The following is a 22,913-nucleotide window of genomic DNA, read 5'->3' as shown; positions in this document are numbered from 1 at the left end:
TTTGGCCTTGCTTTCCCCCTCCCCACTTTAACGTGTGACAAGACAGTTTGTGGCCCTTGGCTTCCATGTCAGAGTACTCTTGCGGCCCACTTGGCATGAAAAGCTAGGCCACTGTGACCTAAACAAATATGTCAGCTGAGAGAGTGGCAGCACTGGGTTTAAGGTGTGCCCATAGCTGAAGCAGCATGTAGCCTGTTGCCCAATCCTAACAGCTATGTTCTACCCTCTACTATCAGAAACAGTGTGCCACAGAATACCAGTTGATGGGATTCTCAGATTGTTAAGAGTGTGAATGCGTACAGGACATATAGGCTTCCCATACGCCACTGAGTACAGGATGCTGAACTAGATAGGCCTTTGGCTTGATCCTATAGGGTGCTACTTATACTCATGTCTGACATTATGAACCTCAGCAGGAGACAGACAAAAAATGACTGGATCAAGAAGTATCCCCAAAGTTGCAAACCTGTTCCTTCAGAGGAAGTAGGACTTGACCAATAACTGGCTAAACACCATTTCCCTGAACCACAGAGCCATCTACATGCAGGAGCTCCATGTTACCAGGATTAAGCTTCACTTTATTGCTCTCATCCAGTCTATTACTGAATCCAGGCATAAGTTCAGTACTTCTGCATCTTCCCCTGCCAAGTGTTTCTATCCTATTAGTCATGTTCTCTTCAATTTCAATGTCAGATGTGTGTCAGTTTTAAACTTAACTGTAGCCAATAGAAACCAGTAAGTACACATATATAATATTTTAGTCATCTTTTTAAGTTTGTCCTTTTTATTGAATATAAGCACAAATTAAAACAACAAATGTATCCACTGTATATTACCGTATTTTTGGCTCTATAAGACTCACTTTTCCCCTCCTAAAAAGTAAGGGGAAATGTGTGTGCGTCTTATGGAGTGAATGCAGGATGTGCAGCTATCCCAGAAGCCAGAACAGCAAGAGGGATTGCTGCTTTCATTGCACAGCCATCCCGCTTGTTGTTCTGGCTTCTGAGATTCAGAATATTTTTTTTCTTGTTTTCCTCCTCCAAAAACTAGGTGCGTCTTGTGGCCTGGTCCGTCTTATAGAGCGAAAAGTACGGTAATTTGTTAACAACATCAGAAGATGTCAGGAAATACCTGTTAGTAGAAGCATGAAGATATCCCTATTTCCTGAACTGGCTCTGCCAAGGAGTCCTGGAAGTAGTTGTATTGGTATAAATGATAAAGTCCCAACATACAGTATTAAAATGTTCTGGGTCTTCTAAGCCTTTAGAAACTTTTATATTATGGGTCACCTTTGGTTGCCTTGTCTGCAGTTGCCAGGTTCCCATATATTTAGAAGTGAGAGCCGCAGGGTCATCTTTGACATGATTTATTTGGACTGATGAAACTTGTGTGCTGGTTAATAAAAATGGCATTTTCACTGCAGTTTCGCATATGATGTGCAGAGTTATTCCCCCTTAGCAAGTGTGCAGAGGCATACCATCTACAAAGCAAACAATTTACTCTAGTTCATTCTCTCTTTGTTCAGGGCATGTTCATACTAGTAGTTTCCTTCAAGGGTGAGTAGTCCCATAGTTCTTGGATGGTGCTCATGTGGGTAAAAATGTGACCCCAAAAAAATCATGAATACTGTACATCCAAGAGGCATTTACTGCAATCACAGAAACACTTTTTCAGCCACTGCACTGGCAGAAATTGCTGCCATCCAAATCAGGCTGCCCCATTCACATGCTGTCACCCATGCAAGCATAAGCATGCTTATGGGACTGCACATGTCTTCCTTGTGGAAACCTCATTTCCCAGAAAACAAGCCCTCCAAAAAGCATAAAATCTGAGGGGGAGACTTACAAAGGTATGAACACAGAAAGGTATGTGTGTGTGTTATAGATATGAACATATTTTTAGTACCGCACACATGATGGTTCTAGCTAAATCCTCTTTCCTGTTAGCAATTAATTTTTTTCCCTGCCTGCTAAATAAAGTCATATTCCCTGCTGATGGCAAATGATTGGTTTACCTACAACTCCAGGGGGTTTAGCTATCAGTCCCTTTAAGAAGCTTTGACAGTTTAACCTGCTGGGCTCACAGCACCCATGGGAGGGCCTTACTTGCAGTTTTACTTTCTGATGCTGCTGACCACTAATACTGACTCCATAGATAATGGATTTCAATAACAACCTCCTACAGGTTAACACTTTTGAGTAGCATCCATGATACTGCTTTAATTAAGTTAATACATGAAGGTCGCAGTTTGGAAGGAAGTTTTTAATAAATTTGGCAGCGCTTACAATAATAAAAAAAAATGTGTGGCTCATCTGTACAGTAACTCCAAGATAAGTTTACCTACAGATATAATCCGATCTGCTTGTGGATTTATGGAATGCTTCAATTCCTTTTAAAAAGTAAACTATTACTTCTGCTTCCTAGAAATATGCACATTTCTAACAGAAAGTTTCGTGACAGATATGAAATGTATGATTCTGCCATGCTGGGTGCAGAATGGGTTTACCTGGTGCACAAAATAGACCACCTTCCACCACAGAGGGGAAGAATTTTTTTTTCCTGCAAGGTGCATGAGATTAATGCTTCAACTTGACTTCAGATGCCAAGTGTTTAATATTAAAGAGCTTTGCAGAAACGCAAGAACAGAACCCAAACTACTACTTTCTATTTTAAATAACTAATTCATGTATTTGAAAGACAGCCATTTGTTACGTTTAGTTGGCAGACTTGATTTTAAAGCAAGCCTCAAATTGTCACATTTTTCCTTGGATGGTGTACTTTCAGAGAATGTACGTACTAAAAAAAATTACATTCCTTTTGGCTAAGTACTTTACCTGCAAAGATACACTCAGAAATAGGGAAGGTATTTTTTCCTTACAATCTTAAACCTTGATAGGCAGTACAGAGGGTAGTAAGAAACCAGCATGGGAGCTATTTAATATACTTCTTGATTAACTCGTTGCCTGTCCACTTCTCCCACAGACATGTACTAACATGTCATAATCGTCATAATTCCCATCATCCCCACAGCTAGCACACAAGCTCCTTGATTAGTACACAACTCCCAGACGAGCTACTGCTAATGCTAAATAACTCCCTTCAGTCTCCAGCTACTATACCTCAGGCTCCCAATTAAACATAATGTCGCTGATTAGCCATATTAGTCCAGACAAATTTCTGCCAAGGATTCTACTCTACTTATTTTCAGCAAAGCCTCCACTCCCACCACCCCCCAAGAAAGGGGGGGGGAGACCATGGAAGGTAACAGTAAGAAAAGAAAAAAAACCACAATAAGGTGGTTTATTTAAAATCAAAGTCAGTATAAGGATTTGGCACTGATACTAAATAATGATAACATGACATTGGAAGAAATAAAGCTCTCTTCTTCTTAAAAACAATTTTCAAGTTCTGTTCAAATTGCCACGTTTATTTATAAATTTGCTGTTGATAAAGCCTCATCAACTAAAAACACCAAGTTTAATTGCTATTAGTTGGTTTAGCACACTAAACCAGCGCAGATATAAAATGACTGGACTCATAACACAACACACTTTTCCAGTGATTCATCTCATGCAAAAAAAACCTCCTCCAAGTCAAATAATCTAATTATTGTGCTTCCTTGGGGGGGGGGGTGTAAAGATAGATAGATAGATAGATAGATAGATAGATAGATAGATAGATAGATAGGCTTAAGTACATATTTTAAAAGAAACCCGAGTGAAGAAATCAATGGCCAAGCAAAAACAGTAACTACCGGTATACTCCTAGCCAGAGAACACCTCTTCTTTTTGTTCTTTTCCTCATCATTATCAAAACCTTCTACAGAAGTAGGGCTGCAATCCTATTCAAACTTACTTGGAAGTAAGTCCCACTGAACTATCTGGTCCTTATTTCCAAGCAGACATATAAAGAATTACACTGTAAACCATTTTGGAGCAATGCTGATTCAGCAACCACTTAACATGTTCTCTCTGTTTACTACATTGACCATACAGACTTCTTAACCTTCTTTATAGAAAACATTAAGTAACAAGGTTTTTTGACAACATGACAAAGTCCAACCACTAAGCATTGTTTTAATTAGTTACATTATAATTACCAATTTATTTTATTATTTTATTAAATTTGCCCATCACTTTACCTTGCCCAGGGCAACCCAAAGCAACTTAAAACCAAACAAACAAATCCTACAGATATACATTAAAACCATGGAGGTGGGGGACACATTAAAAACATCCCACCAACTTCTAAAAAGCTACAGGTAGTTAAAAGGCCTAGTTATAGAGTAAATGTTTTTTCCTGGCACCTAAGCATATATATATAGTGAAAGCGCCAGGCAAGCCTCCCTAGGGAGAGCATTCCTCAAGAAGGGAGACCCCACCGAAAATGCCCATTCTCGTGTTGCCACCCTCCAGACCTCTTGCAGAGTAGGCACATCTCATCTCAGATGATGAGAGCAAGGTCCAGGTTGGCTCATATGGAGAGGGATGGTCCTTGAGGTATTGCGGTACTGAGCCATTTAAGGCTTTATATAGGTCAAAACCAGCACTTTGAATTGGGCCTGGAAATTAACTGGCAGCCAGTGCCTTCAAGCCAGGACTAGCACTATATAACCAAACTATCTTGCCCCTGTTAGCAACATGGCCACTGAATTCTGCACTAGCTGAAGTTTCCAAACATCTTCAGAGACGGTGTCATATATAATGTGTTGCAGTCATCTACCCAAGTGGTTACCAAAGCCTGGACAACAGAAGTCAGGCTATTCCTAGCCAGATAGGGGCACGGCTGAAGCTGATGGAAGAAGACACTCCAAACCACTGAAACTACATGAGCATCAGGAGTCAGCAATGGATCCAAAAGGACCCCCAAGATGTGTACCCACTCCATCTGATGGGGGCAACCTCCAATCCATCCATCCAGTATAGGTAATCACTCACTAACCAATGCTCAATTCTCTACATTCAAGAACTTATCACACTGAAACTTCTATAACCACTAACCAGAGCTATAGACAAAGTAGGATTTAGTCATTTTCTATTGAAAAATGGGGGGGCGCTCCTTGCACATCCCTTGCTGTCTAGGCAAGATAAGCAATAGTTTTCTAAAATAAGGGCATCTATATCATTCTGTCTACTATATTAGCAAACTCAGATCACAAGTGTCCATGGGACCAGGGCAAAAAGGAAGCCTCTAAGAAACAAGAAGTGGGTATCAGTATTATTCACAAGAGCTGTGAGGTCTCCAGAAGTACAGAAAAGAAAAGTTTAAACCAAAGGGGGCAAATCCAATTACAAACCAAAAAAACCACAACAGTGAGGACTGCCAGTGAGGGGGGAAAACAGAGGATCTTACCTGCTTGAGGAAGCCTAAACAAGAGCACTCATATAAGGAGGCAAGGGTACACCACAAGGTTTTATTTGCCATTCCCACTTGCATGGAATTATACGCTAGTGTGGCGTTAAAGCACACCTTAAAGTAAGAACAATGTTAGATAACCCAATTAAAGTTAGCTATGTAAGCAGGGTTGCCTGGTGGACACAATTTTTCCACCATAATGCTTCCGGGGAAGGTATTCTATCCCCTTCTCCTGAAAACAGCATGAACCAAATATGGAGACCCAACTTGTAACACACACATTTATCTAAAATCATAAATATGCCACATATGCAACCAGTATACAATTTTTGAGTCTTAGAATGTGTTTGTAATTTGATAGTTCTAACAGTTTAGCTAAATACAAGTGTCAGAAAGTAGCTAATGATACATGGTCTCACTATTTACTGAATAAACGTGCATAGCAAAGCTAACCTTACAGTCTATCTATTAATGGCAAATGAGTAAAAGAGAACAATTAGAAAACACAATGATTTTTTTAAGGAGATGAAATTTTGATAAGCTCTTCCCAGAGGTCCTCTCACCTTTGTCTACACTGATGCATTCCCGTCTTAATTTACCTGATCATTAGCTTCCAGTTTGTTCAGCTGGAAACCAAAAACAAACACTAATTACTTTGACATCACAAAGTCAGAGCTGTCCTCACCATCTCCCCAGACAGCAGGGATAAATTATAAAGGGTAGCCATGATAATATCTTGATAAATGATGAGTCACATCACCTCTTTTGTCAATCATCCATGAGGGCTCACACATGATACCACTCAATCTCATTACTGTATCCTAGGGCTAGGAAGACAATACACACCAGGAGTCATATTTCAAACAGCAGGCCACCATGATAAGATGCAACTCAGTAGATGGTTGATAAATTCCCATTGGCTTTTTGTTTTAACATAACTGTCAAATACTTCTGCTGCTAAGTACTATGCAGACACGAAAGGCGAAAGTGCATGGTTAAAGCTACTGATTATTCCTTGGGAAAATATGCACATAATATTCTTCTTTTAAAAAGAAAAGAAAAGAAGTACAAAAGCATCACTTCGAATTACAACAAAGCTTACGTTTTTTTAAATAAAAATACAATTTTGAAAGGCAAGCATCAAGACTTAGTGCTGTCATAGCTAGAGGTCTCCTTCCTGAACATCCAGAAAATAAAAACTCAGGACAGACACAAACTGAACAGTTTCCATACTTTCTGCCTTTGAAGAACCATTTCCACTTAACTCATCTACCAAGGAACCCCACACAGGTTATGGGGCATGGACAGTTTGTTTGCGACACTGGTGAGGCCCATTGGGCTTCACCAGAGCTTTTGGCTTGCCCACATGGACTAAGAATGTGACTTAGAACATACTGGATACTTTATAGTGCCTGTACATTATAGGGGATGATTAATAGAGGTGGGCAAGCTGTCTTTCATGAATGCCTACCCATTATTAGTCATCTTTCCATTGAGGAACCCCTGACAAGGTTCCCTGGAGAACGGTTGGAAAGCCACTGACCTTGACCTAGATTGTTAGGTATCTATTTTTAAAAGGAGGAGAACAGCCAGAGGCCGTGTTGTTGCATAATTACACTCCATATTTATTCCCCAAGTCACGATTTAAAAAGTAGAACCCATACAGAGTGTATCCCTTAGCTTCTTTGAGCCAAGAATGTGTTATGCCTTATTGCAACATTTTTTAATTCGTCGTTAAAATGACCCATAACCAAGCCGTTGCATAAAATATTCTCACTGAACCAACAGTCTAAGCAGGGATGGCTAATCTTTTTTGTCTGAGAGCCATTTTCACAGTGGGCCAACCATCAACAATTGACAGATCTGATTATCAAGAAAGGGGTAAATTGCATCAGGTCATTGGGCTGGTGATGTGTCATATGTACCTTTTTCTCACAAACGCACACACACCCCAAAAATTGGTGGGAATTAAGAAAAAAATTGCTTCTTTCATTGCCATTTCTGGTACATTTCTGCAAACCCAGCAGACACACCGATGGTAACAGGTTACCAGGTAGATAGTACTGCTGAAGCATTTTCTGACACCACACTGTACAGATACATTCCAGGCAAGCTGAATTTCATTGCTAGATGTTCAAGACCTGACATAGCTGTAAGCACTAACCTGCTTAGCAGACATGCCAACAATCCTACTGTTCAGGATTGGAAAGCGCTGAAGCGCATAGCCCACTATTTGAAGGGGACTTTGCCACTACAGGCTGAGGTTCACCAGTCACTGTAGGTCTTGAAATCTTTGCAGATGCTAGTTTCAGAAGTGACACCAGGGATGGTTCCAGCACTTCTGGAGTGTGCTACATGTACAATCATTGTCTGTTTGACTGGCTGTGCAAAAAGCAGACGACAGTAAGCCTAAGTTCCTGTGAGGCAGAACTCAATGCCCTGTCATTTTCACTCATGGAGTGTGAATGGTTGATGCAACTGTTTCAGGACATCAAGGTTTCTGTGAAATGTCCTATACAGGTGTATCAAGACAATAGATCCTGTTTGGCTTTGCTGAACTCAGAGAGTTGCAAGCAAAGTACCAAATACTTGCAGATTAAGTTACATCGTGCAAGAGAGTGTATTCAGAAAGGACTCATTCCGGGGTCCTACATGCCAGGAAACAAAATTCCTGCAAAATTCTGTTGTCTAAGGTTGTTAACAGAGAACAACTTAAGGTTTATGTACGGAGGTTGCAATTGGGTTGAACCACAGATACTACAGGTTACACGGAAAGGGGGAGGATGTTAGGATATAGTTCCTTCCATTCCACCTTAAAAGGGTACAGGCATGACTGTTGTGTGTCACATGCCTGTTTACTTCCAGCACAGTCTGCTGGGAACTTCCGTTTATATATTGCTTTTGCTTTGCTGCTGTTTTTGCTGGAGTCAAAGGGAAGCAGACATGTTTTCCTTTGTTCCTGAATTATGCTGAATAAAATGCTGTAAATACTGCTTACACATGGCTCTGTCCGCCTCTTTATTCACTCTGCTGATAGAGCGTGCCGAGTCTCTAAACGTATCTGAGGCTCGTGTCGCTGTTTGATGCTGTTCCAAGGGAGACTGGTGATCGCCCAGCTGCCGGCCGGTGGCTGGAGCCAGCTGGGGTCCTGTCTGATGCCCCCATCTCCCCGGCAGTATCCCAACACTACACTCTCTTCAAAATATCCTAATATATTATGTAAGAAGTTAGTGGCAACCTTCACTGCTTCCTGAACTGTTTGCTCTGATATCCTTCTACAATAGTGAAACATGTTACCCATCAAAAATGAAAAGTATGGTAATCATTTTCAACATTGACATTACACAACAGGGGTCGCAACACTAATAACAGGCAAAATATACACACTCATTTTGTGAGCCGACCTCAATACAGTCTGTCCCTTTTAAAAAGAGAAGTAGTTGGAATTTCATTTCTAGCTCCTGACACAGACAAATATTAAATCTTTAAGATATTTTTCTACCACTTCAGCAAAAAATCCCAAGGTAACGGAATTTTTTAAAACGTAAGGAAAGCTAATCATAAATAAAAGCAGCAAGGTCTTTAAAGCCATATAAAAATCAAACAACTTGACAACAATTTTATCTAAAAGACTGATAAAATTTATCCTCCTTTGCCTGGAGCCACAAGAACAACAAAGTAGGCACTATGTGGACCTCTCTGGGAAGAGCATTCCATAACTGGAGCACCACCACTAAAGGCTTCTCCATGATAGCTGTGTGGTTTCAAAGCCGCACTCCATGGCAAATTGTAAATCAAGTATCTAACAAAACCTAGAAATTAAAAGTTAAATCCAAGGTGTCTCAGATGGCAGAGATTAAAATCAGAATAACTTAGGTAGCGTTAGAGAGCAAAATACCCTGTCTGATAATATTGTCTTATGCAGAAGTCAATGCAAGCTAGTTCCTTAACTTTCCCTAAGGACACCAGTGAGCAAAAAGAAACAGAACCTGAATAAGCCCAAAGTGTTGTATTATCTAGTGATCATTTTAAGAGCTATAAACTTCTAGTCTATGACAGCTAGTCACACTATTTAGGACAAATTAATGATAGAGTTACAGCTAGAGTAAGAGCTTGTCAAGGAATATACATTTGTGCTACAAAAGGAATTACTATGGCTGTTTAAATAAAAATATTGTGAAGAAGAAGAGTATTTTTATAGAAAAATATTTTATATTAAAATATAATGAAGAGGTAAAGTGGGGCTTGCCATCATATTGATATGATAATTTCAGATATATAAAAAATATTTATTTTCTCTTTCCCCTGACATAAATAAAAACTGGACACATGAAGATGAAAAAAGGCCTCCGTTTCAGAGAAATTTGTAAATAAGATTGCATGCCTCAGTCTAGTCCAGACAGTACATTCTGCTTCCACTTCAACATTCTAGCTCTTGCCAGAGCTCGTTGTCAAAACATTAGCTATTTAAGCTTCCCTTTTTAAAACTGCACCAGAAGCCAACAAATAGGACTTGGAAGGAACTAAAAGAGTTTCCACCAGCAGCTGCTATGAAGGACAAGTTGATAAGCATGAATAATCCAAAACACTGCTAAACTGAAGAAAACCCAAGTTGATTTTATTTATACATTTTTCCTTCAAGGAGGATAATGGTGTACATGGAGCTTGTCCCGTTTTATCTTCACAACAATCCTCTGTGGTAGAATTAGGCCGAGAGATGGTGAGTGACCCACTGTCCTCTAGTGAGCTTTATGGCAAAGCAGAGATTTAAAGTCTGGGGACACACATATGGAGGAAATAGATGGAAAAGCATATTAAGACCACTCTGTTGCTGCTGACTTCACATCTTATTTATATGTCCAAGATGTGCTCAAGAAACATGAAAGGCATCAACTAGGTAGCTCATCTGACAAATACAGCAGAAGCGGTCATAGAGGTGGTGGAATATGAGAAGACTGCATCTACAGAGACAGTACCTCACATCTCAACGCTGATAAATCATCTTCATAAGCCAATAAGAGTAATATTGAATTTCCCTTCATAAGGCGATCAATCATAAGCAATAAAAGAGAAGTTATTTTCAAAAAAGATTGAATTATGTTCACACTGATGGCCAGTGCACAATTAAAAAGGTCCAAAAAGTTATATGCCAGTTCAGGAAGTAAAGGAAAACTACATGGCCAAGACCACCTGCTTTGAGAAGCCTGGAATTAATGACACAGCTTTATATTTCCAATGAGAACATGGTAACAGAACAACCTGATCCTTCAAGAACTGTAAATCAGGCTGGTCCATGTGAACCATTAATTCATTGACACAATAGGCTGAAATGAAGACCACTAGAAGAATGACTTTGTATAACAGAGATTAGAGACTCAAAAAGTTTTTTCTCTATCAGTGAAGCAAATACAATAAACATCTCATTGGGGACTATACAGCAAGTGATGAAGTATCATATTTGCCAATCCTCAAAGAAACTTAACAAACCTTGGCCATGTGTTTAGAGAGGAAAGAGCTGAACCACACGTAAGTCAAAACTTGGCTTCACTCAATGCAGTGTGGTAATAAGAAGGACCAGGGAGGAGCAAATAGCTGTGAGCTGCTCTCCTGGATCCTGGGCTTGGAAATAAACAAAGGTAATGAATTGAATGGACTGAACAGGCGTCAAATAGGGTTTCTCCAAATCAAGCATAACATCCAAGGAATGCTGCTATGCTACTATGCATGGGTGAGGAAGATTGATGGCAGGCACCTATTATCCCAGGACCTATGGGGGGGGGGGTCTACAGGGGACTGTTTTTTATTTTAAACAACAAAGAACCTATGAAGACATAGGAACAATATAGAAGGTACTACCCTACTTAAAATCAAACTTACTGGGATGACGTCTGAACGATACAACTGTCATTTCCACTTAATAAACAGAAGCTTCTATACACCATTAATTCTAGGTGATCACTCCTAATTTTTCCTAAGCAAACACTCACACCAAATTACACAATTACTCTCCCACCCCCACTCACAAAATAAAAGGAGAGCGGGGAAGGAATAATCACATCTGATTATGCTTCTATCTGCATTTGAGGACAACTGGTTTCATGTGTATTTAAAACACATATTTTCAATTCTGCACTGGATTTCTATTGAGTTACGCAACTACTCCCAGATATGGAGAAGACCTATTCCATCTATTCTGCTGCTCACCATTTACACAATACTCCATACACGTGTTTATTTTCCAGCCAAAGTTAAAAACCTTAAGTCCCACAGATTTCAATGAGAAAAGGCTAAACAATCTTACTGTGTGATGGGGATAATTGTTTCATCAAGATGACATAATCTGCAATCCTAAACGTATTTGGATTTTTAAAAATTCTGTAGTACCTGAAGTCCTCACTAAGATGACCTACGAGGCTAAAATCAACCTTCACTGAAGTAAACACTAATAATCTTTTACTCAACCGAAATTCCTGTAATTACTTTCCCATGGGATTTTCAAGTCATTTATAGTTTATTACATTTTAAGGATACGGAGTCCCTGCTGTGTTAAAAATGCCAAATAAAATTATCCCTCATTCACTGCTTTATGCTATAACTTCTTTTCTTCCCATCCAATTAGTGTTACCCTGTTCTTTATGTATCATAAAAAATTTAACTACACGTATGTAAAACATAAAAGAAATGCTAGAGGTCTATTGTACATAGTAATACCACCAACACCATACTCATGGCAGAGGAAGAACTTTCATCCCAAAGACACTGTTTTTAATGGAACGCAAAACTTCAGACTGAAGTGCCTACCCTTCCACAGTCTACAAAAAAAGCAGAAAATGCATTGCCTACATTAAATTATTCAAGCATGACAACTTGCAATCTTTTCTGATGAAGAGCACTATACAAATACTTTACGAAGCTTTAAATACTTTTATTTTTATAGTCAAATTAACCTTCAGTTGCAGAATAGCAAAAAAAAAAGGAATTTGAACCATTGCTAATGAAGACATTAACATTCCTTAACGACTTCTTCTCACACTTAACATTTTTATCCATCTCTCCATCTTTCACATATATTATCTCAGCAATTCTTATAACAATGCTATAAGGTAAAGGTAAAGGTACCCCTGCCCATACGGGCCAGTCTTGACAGACTCTAGGGTTGTGCACTCATCTCACTCTAGAAGCCAGGAGCCAGCGCTGTCCGCAGACACTTCCAGGTCACGTGGCCAGCGTGACAAGATGCATCTGGCGAGCCAGCACAGCACACGGAACGCCGTTTACCTTCCCGCTGGTAAGCGGTCCCTATTTATCTACTTGCACTTAAGGGTGCTTTCAAACTGCTAGGTTGGCAGGAACTGGGACCGAACAACGGGAGCGCACCCCGCCGCGGGGATTCGAACCGCCGACCATGGGATCGGCAAGTCCTAGGCGCTGAGGTTTTACCCACAGCGCCACCCACATTGACCTATGTGTTGACCTATTACGTTGACCTACGCGTTGATCTATTACGTCGACCTATGCTATAAGGTAGGTCAACGTAATATTTTTGCAGATGGAGAATGAAGCTGAGAGAGCTTTCCCCCCAGGCACCCAAATAAAGTTATGACAGAAACAAGACTTCCAGCAACAACTTCCAGCTTACAGCCAATACACCACCCCTGTTGTCAAGTTATTAGTTTATAAAAGGAACACAGCATATTGTGCATGTGCTTAGGATGCACTGTGACCAGGGACACTTGATGATAGGAACAGCCAATGTGGTGCCTTCCAGATGTCACTGGACTGCAGGAGGAGTGGGGAATTGGATACAGGCAGTAGGCTGGATTCTTACCTACCTCCCAAGCATCTGCCAGGCCAATTATGACAGGTGGATGGGACCAGGGGTTGGAGGTTGCCCACCGATGAACTACAGTACAGTTCCCACTACCCCTGACTACTGGCCACAATGCCTGGGACTGCTATTTGATTTTATTAAAAAGTGCCACCAAGTTACATTTTGGGTGTCACTTAGTGACACGTTATTAAACTGTACCCTAATATAATGGTGGAAACCTTTTTACTTTGGTATTTGCATTTGAGGAGCCAGCAATGGAAATCCAGCAAAATAATTTGCATGACAAGTACTTACCGCACTGGAATCAACATCACTGTGTATAGCAACCGTTTTAATACCCATCTTCTTGCATGTCTTAATTACCTAGACATGGGAGGAGGAAAGAGACAAAGCTGTTTTAAAACTAAACGGATAACTAAAGTCATAAAATAGAATAATTGCAATTTTGGAAGTTATACTTACTCTACAGGCAATTTCTCCTCTGTTGGCAATAAGAAGCTTCTCAAATGTCTGAAGGAGGGAGAAAAGATACAGCTAAGTCCTATGACTATATCAGCATTTGCACATTCTGTACATTTAGCTTCCCTTGAGGAAATGAAGTGCTTAACAATGGAGTTGCTAATCAAATTAAAATGGCTTTTATTTGATTTGCTGCTTCTTCACATACATTCAAATTGCCTAGGCATATGTAACAGGACGAATCTCTTAGCTGTTACTTAGGAGTAGGTTATGTGCTCATGTGTCCCCTTCCAGCAGCCTCTCCTACCTTAACCTTAGTTAAGAAATACACTGGCACCAACATTTATCTTATTTATCTTAAAACCCCAATTAGCAATGTCCAAGGTGAATGTTGTTGCAGATGCATCATTTAGCAACAATCGAAGTTACAAACCTATACACATTTACTTGGAGTAAGGCTTGTTGCACTAAAGGGAGTTTACCTCTGAGTAGACATGTCTAGGATTGCACTGTAAAACTGTCATAGGGAATTCACCGCTGGTAGGAAGAACGTGCACATTATCCCATTATCTTCTTTTGAGCTCTTAAATACTATCAAGGTTTCAGCCTCATTATGCATGCACTGGTTCCCAGCTAGCAGTAAAACAGTGGCACTACAGTCCAGCCAGTTTTGCTACATTTTTCTTTGCTGAAAGTTATATTGGTGCTCTTTGCTGCCTCTTTATTTGTGTACACACAATCAAGCTGTAAAAGAAGAAGGCTGAAGTTACACTACTTAACACAAGCAACCGAAGCACCTGACTTCTGAATTGTGTTCACTTTTAAGCTTTTTCGTTTCCTGCAAAAATATGTTATGGATTCCTCAAGAAGTTCACTCCAAGTAATTCAGTATATGCAAATAATTTTGATATATTGGAATTAAGCTGTGTGTAAAACTGGCAACCTTTTGGAGGGAATGACGGGCCCTGTCAGGCCTCCTCCTGCCATATGGCCTACAGAATATTGAGGGGGCCCAGCTGCTTCATTGAAAATTGGGGGGGGGGGTCCTCAGCACCCAAAGCCCCACAGAGATGGCACCCCTGTGCAATGGCAAATCAAAATGACGGCAAGCACAGATCACAAATCAACTCCTAACTATTATTTATGATCCTGACTCATTGCCACCAAACAAATTATGGCTAGAGAGAACCTGGTGAGTTTCAGGCACACGTTCAAAATAAGCCACCGTGTTGATAATGTTCGCTGGAAGGCATCAGTTCACAGTCTGCAGCCATAAAAAGGTTTTGAATTTTAGGCACTTTAAATAGGTGGAGATACTGACTCAGTAAAATACGAGATAATCCCACTGTACAAGCTATCATTTTTGGGGGTGGGGGAGGGAAGTGGACAGCTTGCCAGTAGCAAACACAAAAGACAGCTTAGTCCCAAGATGACAGTGGAGAAAAAGCACAAAATAGTATCATCCACAACTACCGGCATATTGTCGAATCAAGCATGCTCAAGCTTTGCTACAGGTGATACTAAGGACTTTCAATACTTACCTTTTCATTTGGATCATACGATGCTGAGTGCAACCCACGAGAAGTGATAAGGTACCATCTCCATTTTGAAAGTTGTGCAATACACTGTAAAATAAGAAAGACGACAAGTATAGGTGATTAAGACATTTAAAGCAAATTACCAGCATAATACAACAATGAAAGAAAACAACAACATGGCATCCATTTGGGTTTTCAGCAATTCCCACTGCAGCTTCCCATACCAAATCCCATGCCATTCCAGAGGTTTCTCAAGCCATCAGTAGTAGTTTTCCAGGGGGACGCAGGGGCTGCAGGAGTGGGATAATTCCATTCCATTCATGGAAATCCAGATCTAAGCCATAGTGGCCACTGACATGTAAGCATCCTGAACGCTACTAGCCACATTTATAGCAGTAGCAAACTAGGTCTGGCAAAAGAGAAAAGTAATGAGAAAGAAGCCCTGAAATACAAATGATATATTCTCTGCTTTCCTTTGGACCACATCAGAGAGGTTGAGGAGGAGGAGGAGGGGTCTTTATCATCAGGGCGGCCCAGGAGCTCTATACACACTGCCCAGGGAGGTCATTTCAGTGCCACAGACAGACAGACAGATGCCAACAGTTGCAGTTCCAATAAGGCTTTCGAAACAGTATTAGCAATGCAGCAAGCATCTTTATTATGGTGTTCCTTGTCAAGTACAGTGGCACCTCAGCTTAAGAACTTAATCCGTTCCGGAAGTCCATTCTAAAACCAAAACTGTTCTTAAACTGAGGCGTGCTTTCCCTAATGAGGCCTCCCGCCACCGGTGCCCTTCCACCGTTCGGATTCCATTCTTAGACCAAAGTAAAGTTCTCAAACCAAGACACTATTTCCGGTTTTGCAGAGTTTGTAAACCAAATCGTTCGTAAACCGAACTGTTCTTAAACCGAGGTACCACTGTACTCTTTAACCTATGTTCTGTGCTGCATTTATCAATTCAAGGTTCTAAATTTCTTGCTGTGCAAGCAGTCAGGGAAACCATCCTTCTAGATCAGGGGTAGCCAATGTGATGCCTTTCAGATGTTGTGGATGACATCTGTAATTCCTGACCAGTGATATGCTGGCTGGGGCTGATGGTAGCCCTAGTCCACAACATCCGGAGGGCAACACATCTAGTGGGATGGTTTCCCTAGATAACTACCGAACGTCACTTCTAACAGTTCTGCTACTTTAAGACCAAGAAACAAGACAAATTAAAGGCCGGCATTTTTGTCACTTAGCCAGCAAGAACAATGGGTAAAGATAAAATGGCACACACAGAGAGAACCCTATTAGGCATTCCCCTTGCACTCTTTCCGAACTCCAATGTTTCACCTACTCTAAAATTCTTCAGAGAAAATATAAAACCATTTCTCACCAGGCCTGTGAGGAAGCTTGCATACCCTTCCCAGAGAAAAGGTTACAATGCATTTACCACATGATTAAATAATAAGACCAAAGGATGGTTTACACAAACAGGTAAAAAAAGTGTTATCCTTTGAAAGACACAGGAGAGCAGAAAGAATGAAAGGAAATAAGCTTCTTTGATGGCAGAAGTTAAAGCACAAGCCACTGTAGGAAAGTCTTTCTTCCACTAGATATGAGGGCTAGCAGCACAAGACACAGAGGCTGTATAAATTCCTATTTTAATTTGGTTACAGAAAAAGGCAGACAAAAAGTTTATTATTCAGGTTGAAAACTACTATGATAAACCACCAATTATTTTCACCATTCCAAGACCATGTCTAAAGATTAGCCAGTTGTTCCATTTATATCATCTTAATCTGATCATATTCTTATTGTGATATATTTGGGTTTATACCAGTTCTCTAATTTGTTAAGATCATTTTATACATTCATATAACAGAGTATCAGCCAGGCAACATTCAGACAGAGAGTGTGTGACTTTAACACAAAAGCAATTATTCAAGCCAACACTGAAAAAAACAGTGCAACTAATGTGAATGAACAACATGCCTCAGGATAAACTATTTTTTAAGCAGGGGTGAGAAACCTATAGCCCTTCAGTTGTTGGACTCTGCTCCCATCAGTTGCAAGTAGCAGCCACAATCAGGAATTATGCAGATTGTAGTCTATAGCTACAATAACACCTAGAGGGCCCTAGGTTCCCCATCAGTTTTAAAGAATGAAATGCTAACCAACTAAACAGAAAATGTTTTATTTTAAAACCATTATCGTCCTGGCTGTAAGTACCGCTATTCAAATTTGCATTATGCAGACTCTTGCTGCATTCTTGCCAGTGTTAGAAATTAGCTAGGCGCCAGGCATATTTTGCTACTGGTACAAGATCCAATTGCGAGCACATAGAGATCTTTGGTTGCCAGGTAGGCGACTGACATCTCCATCTGGTTGGTCCCTCCAGCTTTCTTAGGCAGGTAAACAGAAGGTAAGCTTTTTGTTGCATTTATATCCCACCTTTTTGTCCAAGAAATACATGGTTCACACCCCTCTTCAGGTAATCCTTACAACAACCCTGTGAGGTAGGTTAAGAGGCTGGGATTGGCTCAAGGTCATTCAGGGAGCTTCATGACTGAGCAGGGATTTGAACTCTGATCTTCAGGTCCTAGTCTAACACTCTAACACTACACCACACTGACTTCCTAGTGTATTTCTATTTGGGGCAGCTATATCAATTAAGTAGATAAATAATGTGGTGAAAGCAAGATGTCACTTAGAGTGACTGTTTACACCAGCAAGACTTGCCATCGCGTATACCGGGGTTCAGGACACTGGGCCACTGGGACCTACTATTTGTCTTGTTCTGTCTGCTCCTTCCATTTTATCCTAACAAACCTGTAAGGTAGTTTAGGCTGAGAGATAGTGACTGGCCAAAGGTAAGCCAGTGAGCTTCATGGCCAGGTGGGGATATGAACCCAGCCTCATGCCCCCATCTACACTATACAGTACATTAAAAGCTGCATCATGCCACTTTAAACAGTCACTGCTTCCCCCAAAGAATCCTGGGAACTTTAGTTTAAGGCTGCTGAGAGTTGTTAGGAATCTCCTATTCCCCGCAGAGAGCTCCAATTCCCAGAGTTGTTTAACAGGAAACTACCTTCTTCCCAGGAAACTCTGATCCAGATCTGACTCCATTCTTGCATTCAGCCTGAATGGAACTGGAAAAGAGGAAATTAAATAGCAGAGCCAAAGTGGTACACAGATTGTCTCAAACCCAACCAGCTGCTGTAGAGAAAATTTTTAAAGGTGTATGTCATAGCAGCCTCAGTGTTGAACAAATATTTCTGCTCCTGTAACATCTGCAGTCCTGGGGAATCGTAATGAATGGATATTGGCAACCAAATGCAGAGATTTATGAAGATAATATTGGTATAACAATGACCTTCTGGCCTTACAACCAGGAAAGGAAAAGTACCAAATCTACAGTTAAGTTTACATTGATATCAGAAGTCACATGTTTCATTTTTAAGTAGTTTTACTTTGCTTGCTTGCTTTTTTTTTCTCCAGGAAAAAATATATATAATTGACTCCAGAGATGTTTTTCACCCATGGCAACTTCCCTTTCTAAATATAAATATATATATATATTCAAGAATCAGAAGAGAAGTGCAACCTTAATACATGTGGGACTTGATGCAAGCTGCTTGGCTTATAATAGGTGTGTCTAACCTGTGGCTCTCCAGATGTTACTGTACTCCAACTCCCATTATCCCCAGCCAGGACTGCCAACGGTCAAGGATGAAGAGACTTGCAGTACAAAAACATTTAGGCAGCCACAGATTAGCAATCCCTAGTTTATAAAATTTAAAAGTATTTCATTCTCAAATTACGGCAGTTGTTTATATTAGCAGGCACATACATCTGTGCAGAATCTGGGTCAAATTTAAAAGCTTAATATTTGGTAATTTGAGCAGCTTTTTCTTCCAGAAAGTATGGATGTCTGTGCAAGAATCTTGTTAACATTCTAATAACCCTGCACAGACTTCTCTGGACTGTAGTATAAACAGCTCAAATTACCAAAGCAATTCTGAAAATCTTCTCAGCCAGTTTCCCATGTTGGTTCTCTTGTCTTCCCCTTGATTTTTTTATGTATATATTATTAAAATAATTTATATACCAGGTCTTATTTCAAGAAGAAATACCAAGGCAGTATCTATTCTATCAATGTAAGAAACTAAAGAATAATGATAGATTTGTACATTAATTTTCACTACAGTCTTCAAATTTCCAAAAAATACAAGTACACATATGAACCGTTCATTTCCAACACAGAAAGCAACCTCACAGCATGTTATCAGAAATCTCCTGGCACATATGACTGTAGTCTCACGGGGATAATGCATTTTTAAGCTTGATTTGTTCAAGACACTAGCAAACCTACCATCAGTCAAGTTGTAATTGTTACCTAAATGGATAATACAGATAAGCCCAACAGTTGATGAGCCATCTCAATAAATGTTCTCTCATTTCTTACAACAGACTTGCCTGTCTGTATCTTATTGCAAATATCCAGATAACATGCTTTACAACTTCTTCTTGTGAATGTGACATCCCATGCCAGCCTTGGCTTGATTTAGTTTTTATGTGTGTCAAGAAATTCCAGTTCATTTGGTTTACATAGGGGAAATTAAACAAAAATACTTTTTAAAAATCTTCTAAAGCAGTGGTGCTTGCAACAAAATGTTGCAATGTGGAGTGTTCCTATTCACTGTTCTAGTCAGTCAACCTTGCCTTCCTCCATGAATTTCAGTGCTAGAAACTCGGATATATAAGCTAATTGCCAAATGGTACCTTAAACCTAGGTTGCTGTCACCTCAACAGACTGTCTGGTCATATTTTTTTCCAGTGGATTACTACTACTACTGCTGTTATTAATTTCTTTTCTATACCACTTTATATTTTAATGGGAAAAAATTTAAAGCAGTTTACAACACATTAAAACATCCAATGAAACAGCGAAGGTGGATGAGGGTCTGGATCAAAGCTTTCCAAACTTCTCATGTTGGTGACACCCTTTTTAGGCATGCATCATTTCATGACAGTAATTCAGTTTTACTAGTAAATCAGAGGTTAAACTAACCCCTTTCCAGTCCTGGGAGGAGCACAGGGAGCATTTGTATGACATACCTACACACTGCAGCCAACACATTAATGTGTCGCGACACACAGTTTGGAAAGCTCTGGTCTGGACCCTTGAAATGTGAGCAATTTTGCATCCTACTTCCCAGTGCTAGGAAAGAAAAACTATCTGCCACTTGGCTCATGGAACCTTGATTATGAGCGCAAAAACAGAAGGTTGGGTCGCCATTTTGTCCTTTTTACAAAGATGAGCCATGCTGTGGTAGGGGAAGCGGTAGTTCGCTCCACAGCAGCGATCATACTTTGGAGATGGGCAGGGAGGCATTTCTCCTCCTGCGCCCTCAGCTCCAGCCTGATGGACTTGCGCTACAGTGGAGGAAGTATTTCTCCTCCCGTGCCCTCAACGCCAGTGGCGGAAATTTTATTCCTGAGTCTCAGTCGCCATACATGGTGACAAGACTTCTCAAAGTGCTTGCATTCTGACAATCCCCAGTTGCAAAATGCACTTGGCACCTGGCTAATTTCTCATGCTGCTACTTCATAACTGGAGTTGGTTCATTGGCCTCATTCCACTGAGATTTAAGCATTCAACCTGAACTCCCTCCCCTTGGCAGAAAAGAAGAAAAATTGGCCATCACAGCAGAGCCATACCTAGGCCCAAAGTCTTATCAAAGCCAGTTAGCGTTAGCGCTAACCCCAGGAGGGATGCACCACCGTGAAAAGTAATCCTCTCATGAATTTTGCTGCCACACTGGTGGCATAGCAGCAGAAAACTTTGCTGCACACCAGTCAGATGGTGATGTCGGTCACCAAGCCAGTGACAGGACATCTGCATTTGGTTGCAAGTGGACCATTTGCAGTCACAAAACTGACCTGATACCTGGGGAATTTCAAACACTGTCCATTATACTCCATTCCTCCTCTCCCCCAGTTTTGCATTCCACCACCCTCACACTACAACAGTCAACCACCATTACATACTTGCTAAGCACACTCTGTATTTACTGGGCTCTTAGAAAGGGGGACAAATTGAGGAGAGGTTCCCTAAGATTGTTTTGTATTTCTGCAGAATATCTGTACTTATGCAAACCTGCCAAAACCTCTCTATTGTGAATGGATGGTGCCATATTAGCTAGCTAAGTGTGGCTCACTCACATGAACATCAAAAATGGAGATTACTTATTTCTTGCCCAGGAATCCAATCTGCATCACACATTATAATATTGACAAACAGCTGTATTTTTCCAAACTTAACATGTCTATACATTCATCAACTGCAGAAAACACAGTTTGCAACCAGCACCAAATTTAGTGTGGTGTGGGCGGTTCCCCTGCACAGGGAAGTGAGCTGAGGGCATAAAAAATAATAGTAGTAGTAGTGATAATAGTGGTATTAGTAGTAGTAATAGTAATATAAAACCTATATTTATACGGGTAGCTACTCAAAGTTAGGCCCTGGTCAGATGGGCGATTGAGTTGTTGCAACTATTACAGAGTGTACTTGAGGCATGTGCATGACAGAAGACGAAGGGGGTATCTGGGGGAGCACCAAATTTTGTCCTTGCTCAGGGAGCCATATTACCCAAGTCCGTCCCTGCTGCTTTTCACAAGTAAAAGTGGCTAACTACCAGAGAGACTTGGTACATGACTTGTTCCTTAACTAAATGATCAGAGCATACAGAACCTGTTTTCTTGTCAATCCACAGGCACATACAATGACACCATTATGCTACACAATGTAGTTAGGATTTGGGGACAGGAACTGTCATTTTGCCATAAACACTGCACAGTAATATTCTTCCTTGTAAAGATTAGACCAGCTTACAGAGGCTCTAGATAGTCTCCCAATCACATCTTCAACAATACAAAATCACTGGGTGCTCCCAGACCACTCACTAGGCTAGTGATAGGAACATAATACTGCATCTCAGCAGCTCCTAACTTGGCAAGTACAGTACATGAGACCAACATGAGTGAGCATTTTTCCTCCGCAGGGACCCACGGACTTAGTCCGATGAGCTGGGTGGCAGAGCAGCCTCGCACCCAGATTTTTGCCATAACAGAACTCATTAAGGGAGTGTCCAAAGTAGGGGCAGATCAGCAAATCAGACTGAGAAAGGAGAACTGAGGATCTCCCAAGATGCTGCAGTGGAAAATACACAGACAAAGGTATGTTTTCCACACAGCAAAAATAACTGCAACAGTGGAACCCATTAGACCAGGGTTTACCAAACTTGGGGTTTTTTAGACTACAATTCCCATCACCCCTGACCACTGGTTCTGCTAGCTAAGAATAATGGGAATTGTAGTCCAAAAACAGCTGGAGACCCAAGTTTGGTAAATCCTGCATTAGACCATGAAAAAGGTGCAAGGTAGGGCACTCAGTATGGGCTTATACCCCCATGATTGTTTTGGACCAAAGCAAAATTCAGTCACAGATCTTACAGCTTCTTGTCCAGTTTGGCCCCTACAGGTATGGTGTGGCAGCACAAACCTATAAGAACAGGGCTGGGCTAAGCAGGCCTATCACATCCCTGTAGTTTTATACATTACCTTTTCAAAGTTACTAGCCTTAACTTGCTTGCAACTACCAAACTGCTACAGGTTAAATGGGTCGTTAATGCTTACTGTGTTTTATATTGTACAGTCAGTGTTGTACTGGCCTCTGATAA

The 22,913-nt window shown here is 40.6% G+C and overlaps 1 protein-coding gene across 2 annotated transcripts in view; it reads right to left on the bottom strand.

The window, feature by feature from the left end:
• PCCA (propionyl-CoA carboxylase subunit alpha) overlaps positions 1-22,913 on the bottom strand; it is a 251,208-nt gene that overhangs the window by 210,263 nt on the left and 18,032 nt on the right. For both annotated transcript variants that reach the window (XM_081908204.1, XM_081908203.1), the window contains exons 2-4: positions 15,187-15,270; positions 13,649-13,696; positions 13,481-13,549 (exon numbers count right to left, since the gene is read on the bottom strand). In XM_081908204.1, coding sequence (XP_081764330.1) covers positions 13,481-13,549; positions 13,649-13,696; positions 15,187-15,270 — 201 coding nt within the window. The remainder of the gene's footprint in view (positions 1-13,480; positions 13,550-13,648; positions 13,697-15,186; positions 15,271-22,913) is intronic.

This window comes from Podarcis melisellensis (assembly GCF_964234715.1).
Source record: "Podarcis melisellensis genome assembly, chromosome: 4".
NCBI classification, from domain to species: Eukaryota; Metazoa; Chordata; class Lepidosauria; order Squamata; family Lacertidae; genus Podarcis; species Podarcis melisellensis.
This window is presented reverse-complemented; position numbering and strand designations above follow the sequence as displayed.